Raw genomic sequence first — 10,608 nt, 5'->3', positions numbered from 1 at the left:
TAGCCCTCCGTGAGACTGACTTTCAGAATTTGCTGTTGGCATTCAAGAATGAAAAAGGAGCTGCGCTTCCTTTGTTTAAGACGATTCCCCCTTTGTTTCACCTCTCCATTCCGGCCTTTCGCTATTCCTGCTCTCTTCTCCTACTGGGTTCTTTCTCACCCTCTCTGTCAAGATCCAGTATGGTCAGAGTGCTCAGCTACAGTGAGGGAATTTCAGGACAGAGTATATATAGTTAAACAGAGAAGGGATTAAGTGTAGTTACTGGAGGTAACAGCTAATTGTATCATAAGATTAACTTTAAAATTTTTAATCACAAAAAATTCCCATCTGTGTGGAGTGAAGGCAGGCATTTCTTTTGTGATCAGTCAGATCATGGATATGGTAATGAAGTTCCAAGCTTCTCTCCAATAAGAGAGGCCATGTCCCAGCTCTTAAGCTGAGATATTTTATATGTACTATCTTGTCTTGTTCAGTTAACTATCTTTTTTAAGGATTTGCTCACCTTTAGTCACTTCTCTAAACCCTTGGAGTTAGAGACTTAGCTAGTCTTTCCAACTTTAATCTTAACTACTTTGGGCCATGATTTAAAATTGCTTTTCCCAAATAGAGGAGAGGGAGAATTTTGCCACTGAGTTCATTGTTTAAAGGAGGGATTCTCAACGAGGGGTCCATGGACCCTCAAAGATGGGTGGATTTCAGGAGATCCATGAATTTGGATGGGAAAAATTTACATCTGTATTTTCATTTACCTCTAAAATTTAACATTTCCTTAAATTATGAATTTAAGAAAAAAACCCTTATTTTGAAAAGAGGTGAATAGACTTCATCAGACTGCCAAAGGAACCCATGACATAAAGGTTAAAAATCTCTGGTTTAAAGTAAGTTGGAAAGTAATTGCCACATGTACATGCATAGGAAGTAAAAGACTATCCCCTATTCCCGCTTCCAATTTCATCCCACTGCCCACTGAGATGGGGGGCCCTGGATTATTCATGTACTGTCCTGGAGTTATTTAAGTAATAAGAGTATGTAAATTCTGTCTACTCTCCACAAGAGAAATCTTTTCCTTTATTTCCTATAGGAGTGTGAACCCCTCTCTGACAGTCTCTGACAAAGTTTGATTAACTCTGACAGTTTTTTGTTCTCTTTATGAAGTTCTTTTTTCATGAAATCCCAAAGAAGCCATAGAAAAAATGAAGTTAACAATCATATCATAATAGGAGGGAAGAAAGAGCCTGGCCTAGTTATCTGCACAAAACGTGCTTTTCCTGGTGCTGTACAACCTAGGCAACACCCCACCACACGGGTGGCCCGCCCTTCAGGCATGTCACAGAACCCCATAGGACTCTCTCTGGTTTCAGGACACTTCAACAATCACATTCCAAGCAAAAAATCCAGCAAACTAAATTTAGACAGTTTGAATATTTTTTAAAAGTCCTGTTCCCCAAATAACTGGTAAAATATACTACCATTTGTATAGCTTTTTCACCTGATGTAGACTGGGAATGTGTCCTCCCTGTTTTGCTGATGATGAAACTGTTAACACAAGCTGACTGGCTCATTCTGTTCTGGATGTCGCCCTGGCAGGAGCCCTCTGGCCTTTAGCTTGTTTCACTCTGTATGTAAATGCCAAAGGTCTCACACTTACCCTTCCTGATCAAGGACCTCTGATGCCAGCAGAGCATGAGTCTGGCAGGTCCAAATGAAGGACCAGGGGGTGGGTGTGCCACTGAGGACTGACCCTCCTTGCTATCTATCTACTGGGGAGGCTCATCACTAGAAGGTTGGCCTCTCAGTGATGAAAATTTTTTTGGCCTTGGCAGCTCATTTCCTACACCGTGGATGGATGGCGGTCTGTCCTGACAGACGAGGTGCCTGTCCTGATAAAATATTGGTTCTTACTGAAGTCAGAGTGAGTCAGTTATTGCTGCAGCAGAGACACCAAGGGAGAAGCGCCTCTCTCTGCTTGGGGCACGTACCTCATGGGCGTGTTTGGAGAATGCTTCAGCGCTGGTCATCATCCCAGCCGTCTTCTCTTCTAGCTCACCCAGCCTCTGTCCTCTTTCATCCAGAGCAATTCGGGCCCGAGTCAATTCTCCCATCACCCCTCCAGCGGCTACTTTGACTCCTTCCATTCCACCTGACCCAGGAATGTGCTGGGCAAGACTTTTAGATGCTTTTCCTGCTGAAGCCTCCCCAACTAGGAGTTAAAACCACAACTAGTTAGGAAATACTGCCTTCACTTTAAATAACCAGCCCACTCCCACAGCAAACTTGACTGTGAAATTCTGTTCTCTTAAAACTTAAGAGAAAACGAGAGGATAAAAACAAGTCTTCATCATCAGTATCACAGCTAGTATTTATGCCATACTTTAAGGTTTGCAGAGCACTTTACATTATCTCCTAAAAATTTCAGTTTCTCCTTGTTTTTAGTGCTGTCTCAGTGACAGCAGATTTTTAAAAATCAGCTATTCTGTATTGTTTTCGCACTGAGAGTCCTGGGCAAAGCAATAGTGGTCAATGCCACATAAATACAATACCTCATTTTCAGACTTTAAGAATGTGTTCATTATAAATTGTTCCTGGGGTGAGTAAGACCTGAGTTCAAATATGACCTCAGACACTTACTGACTGTGTGTTCCTGGGCAAGTCACTTAACCTTTATTTGCCTCAGGTTCCTCATCTATACAATGAGGACAATAATAGCACCTACCTCTCAGGTAGTTGTGGGAATCATGAGACAACAACTGTAAGGCCCTTAGCACAAGGCCTGGCAGAGAATAAGTGCTACATAAATGTTAGTCATAATTATTAGCTGCTATTCTCATAATTTCAAGTTTATTGGTTTCCTTATTATTTATGTGAATTATAGGAAGGGGTTGTAAGTCTTTATTGCACATTTAAATTTTCTGAAGAGAGTTCATTTGCTCAAGATTCAAAAGGTATTTATTTGTACCAGTGGGTATGGAGACAAGCAACCTATACTTAGGTGAGAATTCCAAACCTACATTTTAAAAAACTAAACCTCCACTAAAAGAGCTCCCTCATACTGTGTGCTGCAGGAGGAATTTACTTACATAACTCTTCCCTGTCAAATGTCTGTCCGCTTCCACCAAACAGTCCCTTGAGGAAGCCTCTGTTCTGTGCTTCAGGTGTTTCTACTGGAGTAAACAGTTCTCCGAGCATGTCCTATGCCAGATTCAAAGGAAAAGATATGTGAGTAGTTTACAAATATAAAAGCGGCCCTCTCTGAAATCAGCATCATTCCAGATGAGCATCGTTCCCCTTGGCCCACAGTGCACAGCAGGAGGCCTTCCGGGAGGGAGAGGCTGCTTTGCTGCCTCTGTGGCCTCACATTGTCCTCTGTGGATTCTCCTCTTTCTTCCTCTTAATCACTGGTGTTCCACAAAACCAAATGCTGGGACCTCTGCTCTTCTATGATCACTTATTTGAGGAGCAAATCTACTTAGCCCATTTTTACTGGTAAGTGGATGATTCCTAAACCTGCATGTCTAGTCCTAATCTCACACCATGTTTTCCATGATCATATCATATCTCCAGTTTAAATTACCTGTCAATTCCTGAAGCTTAACATGTCAAAAAAAAATCAGTTCGTTGTACTGATCTGCCGCCCTCTCTCCCATCACCCAGTAACAGCCCTCGAAGCTTCCTCCTTGCTATGACGGGCACTCCTCAGTTCCCAGGCCTTGTCATGATTTTCAGTTTTAGACTTTTCTTTATTCCCTAAGTCCAACTGTCAGTAGCTCTTGAACAAAAGGAAACTGTGACATTTCTTTTCTATTTCCACTCCCTCAACCTGATACAGGCCCTAATCCTTTCTCCCTTACATGGTCCCAAGTAGCCCTTTAATTTTCAAGTTCCTCTTCAGTTCTTTCACCCCAATACATTTAATAAACAGTTGTTAGAATAATCTTATTCAAATATCACTTAAAATCAACAAATCAAGATTCACAGACTTCTCACCAGGCAGAAAAGTTGGAATAGGATAGGGGTAGTGAGGCTAACAAGTCTCATCACCCCTGTCTGGATGCAGCTGTGCTTGGGAGTGCCTGGCTAGGCTCCTCCCCTCTCCCTCTTAGAGATTTAGAAGCAGAAGAAAGTAGTGATGCCTCCTCTGAATCATAGGACTACGTGGGAGGTGCTGATTTGGACAGAAGGCACACTCCCTGGGCACTATGGGAAAAGAGGGCATTTATATCAACTTACTATAATCTTGTGGGGAGATGAAAATCCTGATTTGAGTTGTCAGGAAGGAAGCATTCCCATAATACCACAAGCGACCTTATGAGTGGGAAGACGAGGATGTGTGGGACTGTGAAGTATAAAACCAGGTTTGAAAAGAATGGAGGAATGATTGCCTGGGGGAGAGCTGGTGTTGGAGTCAGGAGGAGCTGGCTTTGAGTCCCTTTTCTGACATATGCTAGCTGTGGGCAAGTCACTTCACCTCTCAGGGCTCTAGGTAATTCTTTGACTGTAAATTGCAGAGAATCTGAAAAGTTTCACTAAGGGAGGGAGTTTGCTCATCAGGGAGTTCTCTATACAAAAGAGGTCACAGGTCTGGTCTCTAGTCTATAAATATCTGCATATTTATAATAAGGAGAGGCCAAAGCTTGTCCTCATAGGTGGAGAGCTGGCCATAGGGGCAGAGCCCTGGTGCATACTGGTTCTGTGGCCCAGGGGGCAAGGCCCTCAGGCTCTTGGAGCCCCCAGGAAACTTTCTCAAGCCACAACTTGCAGACCAAAGGCTGCCCTTCAGTGGCAGAGGGAGCTTTTCCACTGTGACTTCCATCTCCCAGTGCAGTCACAGGTCCCTCCAATGCTCCTCATCTCCACCCAGCTTTATGGCATCAGCTGCTTCAACTGGACTTCATTTCTGTAGTTCCTAGATCATTTGAGTAGGTACTAATCAAAGGAGAGAAAATGAAAGGCACTTCACAGGCCTTAAATGCTATATAACTGCTAGCTAATAATAAACATAACAGTAATGATAACAATACTCTTCATGAATGTATCTTTGAGCAAAGTGCTTACTCTGATGAGCAAACTCTTAACAAAGCAATGGGCCATAACATGAAATTGTGATCTCCTAGTGAATGGACATATTAAAGTCCCGGCTAATTAGAGGTGTTAAAAACTGGACCAGGGACCTTAGAGATCTTTTATTTCTAACCTGTTCCTCAAAGAGGAAACTGAGGCACAGAAAAGTTAAGTTCTTGCCTAAGGGCAAAGAAAGTGACAAGAAGGAGAAAGGGTTAAGGACAGTAGCAAAGTAACAGACCGGCAGCACAGTACAAAGGGAAAGAGCATTAGCTCTTGGGTCAGCAGACCTGAGTTCAAATCCTGATTTGATGCTTACTACCTTTATGACCTTGGGCAAGTCACTTAATTTCCCTGGGCCTCATTTTCCTTATCTGTAAAATAAAGTGTGGTATCCCTGGTGGCCCGCAGATCTCTTCTAACTGTAAATCTATGATCTTAGCATCTCTTCCTCTAAGGAGGAAAGATTTACTTGTGTTCCAATGAATGAAGATAGATGTGGATTCACATCAGGGGACTGCAGCTATTTTCCTACCTCTACAAAAGGTCTACTGTCTCCCAGATTGTGACTCCCAAGCCTCCTAAGCCTTCTCAAATCAGATGACTGCTGCCCCATTTCTGGTGATTCATTGGGCACAAATCATACGACTACAAGTGCGAGATGGAGGAGATACGGCTAGACAACTTGTCTGAAAAAGAAATGTGGGTTTTGGTGGATTAGAAGCTCACTATGAGTCACTAGGGCAACACAGCTGTCAGAAAGCCTGATGTGATCAGACTGCGTTAACAGAGATGACGTCTGGAATGTAGGAAGGCGTCCCGTGGGGTGCTGCCCTTGTGGCTGGACCACATCAGAGGTCTCCTGCCCAGATTTCTGTGCCACATTGTAGGAATCTGATGCCTAAGAGTGTACTCTGAGGAAGGTGACCAGAATAGTCAAGGATCTTGCCATAAGAAAACCAGCCAAAGTACTCTTTGTACTAACTGTCTTCAAGGATCTGAAGAACTGTCTCACAAAAGGGAGATCTGACTTCCTCTGCTTAGTCCTAGGGAAGAGAGGGGTAGAGAGCTAGGAGCAGGGGGAGAAGGCCGCCAAGATGTAAATCTAGGCTTGATGGAAGGAAGAAAGTCCCTACCAATATGTGCTAACAGAAGTAGGAGTCTCCTCTGGAGGGAGCAGGCTCCCTCTCATTGGGGGTCTTCAAGTTATGACCACTTCTTGGGAATACTGTAGAGAAATTCTGGCTCAAGTTCTCGTTGGATTAGATGGCCCCTGAGATCCCTTCCAGGTTCTTGATTCTCAGATGGCCTGTGTGAGGCCGAGGCCTCCGGGAACCCCATCAGAACTTAACTTTCCAGGAAGCTTCCCAGTTGGGGTTGCTCCTATGTGCAGGCTGGGCCTTCAAAGCAGACTGACCTAAAGGTGAATGTTCCTCCAAAAGGTTGAAGTCCCAAGTGTCTGTGCAAAAAGCCCAGCCAAGCACTATCTGTGAAACCATCTGCCTGCATGTGACACCACCTACTTTACAATGCCATGGGAGCAGTTTCCTTATATTGTTTTTTTAATACTTATTTTTTTGCTTTTTGGAGGGCAATTGGGGTTAAGTGACTTGCCCAAAGTCACAGACACACAAGTGTCTGAGGCCGGATTTGAACTCAGGTCCTCTTGACTCCAGGGCTGGTGCTCTATTCACTGCATCATCTAGCTGCCCCAGTTTCCTTATATTGTTACAGACTTTTCAGTATCACACAAGAAGTCTGTGACTCTCTAGTGACAGGTGTGCAGAATCCTGGTTACATGACTTGCTTTGAACTTCTACTAAATGCTTTTGGGATTTGAAGTCTAGCTTGCTCATGACTCTATGAAGTTTCATCATTTTCAATATCATAGAGGGGAACCAAAAGCAATAACACTAGATTGATCAATCAATCGACACTTATTAAACACCTACTGTGTGCCAAGCACTGTGACTAAGATTAGATGACTAAGCCTCCCTGGCTCTTTGTTGGCAGAGCACATCCACTGCCATGGCTGAAATAAATGCCCCTGGATTCTTCTCACTCATTTAATACATATCAGTTGAGTTTTTGAAGTAGAGGGTCTTCTACATTATCATTTATTTTGCTCTCTACTTTTAGAACCATTTCAGAAATATTCAGAGTAGTACTGCCAAGCAGACAAGGTAAGCCACTGATTTGTCTGATGTAATAACTTTTGGCCTCTCCCATTTTGCACTGGCTGTCTCATGATTCCAAAAAGTTGCAAATATAACCAATTTAATATGATCTGATAATTCTGTAAATCGAATCAACTCTGGGATGTTACATATTGTCATGCTTACGAATTCCATCTAACTATGTTCTGCTTTGAATTTCAAAACTTACTCAGAAGTTTTCATTGCATCTGATACCTGTCCTGGAACGTTTGCAATATCCTTTGGCTAAACATCTTGGGGAGGGAGGAAGGGACAGGAGGGGGAGAAAATTTAAAACTTATGGAAGTGAATGTTGAAAACTAAAAATAAATTAACTTTAAAAATATCCTTTGGCTAAAATCTTTAGTATTCAAAAGAAAAAGTACTTGCCCATTATGATTAAACTCTCCTTCAAGGATTCCCCTGGACAGGCTTTGCAGAATTGGTAGGGGAAAGAGTTTTATTAAATATGACGAGAAAAACAATGGCTCTTTGAGTTGGAGGGAGAGCCAATTTATCTTCTCACCTCTAAAATGATTGGAAAAGGTGTCAGACATATGCTTAAGAGATCACTTGCCCTACCTGTAGATTGTCGCACATTTCTTGACTGTAAGTTAACCGCTGTATTTCAGTGGGAGAGACGAGATACAATGCTTGACCTTCATTGGTAAAACAAAATGTCCGTGCTATCCTCATATCTGTTAGAGGCAGATAATTAACATCCAACATTGGGCGGAGACTAGGTAGGCTGAATGAAGAAAGAAAATTCATGTGTCATACTACATACTACAGTAGTTAGAAGCTTTTATTTACTCTGTAAAAGAATAGCAACTGTCCAGGCAAACAGAAATGATCATAGAAGAATGAGTTTCCCATATCTCTAGTTTACTCTAAGTGAACATTGGCACTAAGTACTAAGCTCAGTTTCTACACAGAGTCATATAAAGGAATACATTGTACACCCACAATGGTTGGAGAGAGAACAAACCCATCCACAAGCTATCTCCCTGATTTTTCCTCTCCTCTGAGCCTGTAGATTCAGGGCCTTCACTTTCATAACAGACTCCAATGTCAGTGATGAGAGCTTTATTGCTATGTAGAGACATTTGGCACTGTCACCACAAGATGGCAGAAACACTTAAGTTATGATGTTGCTTCATTCTGGCTGGGTCCTGGTATACCAGAGCCATTCTTTTTTTCCAGGCAAAAGTGGTCAGGCTTACAATTCAGTCTTGGTACAAAATGATGGGAAAGCATGCATGGCACTAGATGACAGAGGTCCTTGCTCTCTGCTAAGTAAATTAAACTATCTACTCATTAACTTTCCATATTATTTCCTTCTATGCATTTATGCTTTATGGGACAGTTTTTTTTAACCAAAGAAAGGATTTTTTTTGGTAGAGATCTGTGATTTCATTGGCATAGGTTATTCCCTGGTATGGAAATTCCATGAAGAATGGCAACTTGTCTATAACAGAGGGCATTGCTGGGGGCACAGACAGACTTGCCCGTGGTCCTACAGCTAGTATGTATCAGAGGCAAGAATTGAACCCAAGACCCCTTGACTGTATAACTATTATGCTGTGTTACTGTATTACTAAAACAAATGTTTGAGGTGTGATTTTAAAGTAGATTGTTTCTTTTTAAACTAATATATCATAAATTATACATTCAAATGTGGGCTATCTTTCAAAGGAGTCACCTTGGAAGGTTCCAAAGATACTCAAAACATTCCTGAGCCCTCTCTTTTGGAACTGTCCCCAGAGTCATCTAATGCACTCCATAAGGAAACCAGTTTTTAAATGTATGCACATATATAAAAGACTATAATGATGATTAATTTCCAAGATTTAGAATCATCTTTTTCATTTTAAGTATTCATGATAATTTGCATTTTTATTATGTCACAGAAACCACAAATCCCAGGAGTCTAATTAGAAGAGAAAATTATGAACAGGAAGAAGTAATAGGTTGAAAGTAAGACTCAACCAAATTAACCTAGAACTCAAGTTATAGTCTTTCTAGGAGGGAGTTATATAGACTCACAGTAGTTTGAGAACTAAGGGAACATACAAATCTATATTTACATGTAAACTCTAAATCATGTAATAATTCTCATTCATATATAGATATACACATATATACATACACATACATGTACACACAAGAAGATATGCACCTGGGCCTAAGCACTTCATACACAAACATGCAGATAGCATGATATACATAGCCTGAAAAGATAATATCATTAACAATCAGTGGTGACAAAAACAGTTAAAATCATTATTTGGTATTGCTTACCCTAAAAAGATACCAGGTATTTGAATTTTTTCAGATTTTGTTGACCTTATGGATAGTCAGATTATCAAAACAAGCATTTTGATAAAGGCACATAGATAAAGACCTACTGTTAGTCATGTATGGACAGACAAAACACAGACATTCTTGCTTAAGGCCTTAGTTTCCTCATCTGTAAAGTGAGCAGCTGGATTAGAGATCCCTAATGTGTTTCCTGACTTTGAGAGCCTATGAGATTCATAGTAACACATTCATGTGAACACATACACAGTCTATGAATCCACACTCACAGGTACATACAAAAAGTAGAAAGTGACCACTGACCAGCCTTCTGTACTGCAATGCTATCTTACTGGGCACTACCTATAAGACTTTTAATATTCTCAAGTATTATTTCACTATGGGCTCTGCTGGTATATACTCAAATCCTAGGATCAATCCAGGAGGCTGCCCTACTGAGAGTGCCAACTAAGAGAACTGGGGAGGACTGTAACTGGTGGCTGATGTTCACTTCCTTTCCAAATTGGCTTTAGGGTCTATATTCAGGGTACCTTGTGCTATGGGGCAGCCTGCATTCACTATTTTTGGAACTTTAGCTTTCCTAGCATAAACCATTGGTATGGATAATGGGGCAGGGGGAAGAGTAAATACTCAGTTATTTTATTTGATGCATTTAAAAAACATGATTTTTATAAGGGGTCCATAGGCTTTGTCAGATTGCCCAAGGGGGCCATGATGCAACAAAGGTGAGGGAAGATATCTTGAGCAAGAGGGAGAAGGACAGGCATTGATTCCCATAGGCAGCTGTGCAGGTCATTAGAAGTACATAGCTGGAGGGAGGGCATACAGACATGGGGGACAGAGAAAACATACAGAAGGGAAGGTGGAGTGTTGGATTCTGGGAACAGAAAGCCGGTCAGTTTGGCTAAAATGTGGCGTGCAAAAAAGGGGACTAGACAGCTGGGGAGACCAGAAGTAGTAAGGAGTCATTAGGGATTGTTAAACAGGGAAATGACATAATCACAGCTATGTTTCAGGAAGATTATTTTGACATCTG

General features: G+C 41.6%; 1 protein-coding gene across 2 annotated transcripts in view; it reads right to left on the bottom strand.

Annotated features, from left to right (window-relative positions):
* STXBP5L (syntaxin binding protein 5L) overlaps positions 1-10,608 on the bottom strand; it is a 423,473-nt gene that overhangs the window by 6,965 nt on the left and 405,900 nt on the right. For both annotated transcript variants that reach the window (XM_069070001.1, XM_069070002.1), the window contains exons 25-27: positions 7,836-8,001; positions 3,078-3,189; positions 1,980-2,200 (exon numbers count right to left, since the gene is read on the bottom strand). In XM_069070001.1, the coding sequence (XP_068926102.1) occupies positions 1,980-2,200; positions 3,078-3,189; positions 7,836-8,001 (499 nt within the window). The remainder of the gene's footprint in view (positions 1-1,979; positions 2,201-3,077; positions 3,190-7,835; positions 8,002-10,608) is intronic.

This window comes from Petaurus breviceps, unplaced genomic scaffold, assembly GCF_028583685.1.
Source record: "Petaurus breviceps papuanus isolate PSGF00001 unplaced genomic scaffold, PetGlider_PUasm1.0 90792, whole genome shotgun sequence".
In the NCBI taxonomy this organism is placed as follows: domain Eukaryota; kingdom Metazoa; phylum Chordata; class Mammalia; order Diprotodontia; family Petauridae; genus Petaurus; species Petaurus breviceps.
This window is presented reverse-complemented; position numbering and strand designations above follow the sequence as displayed.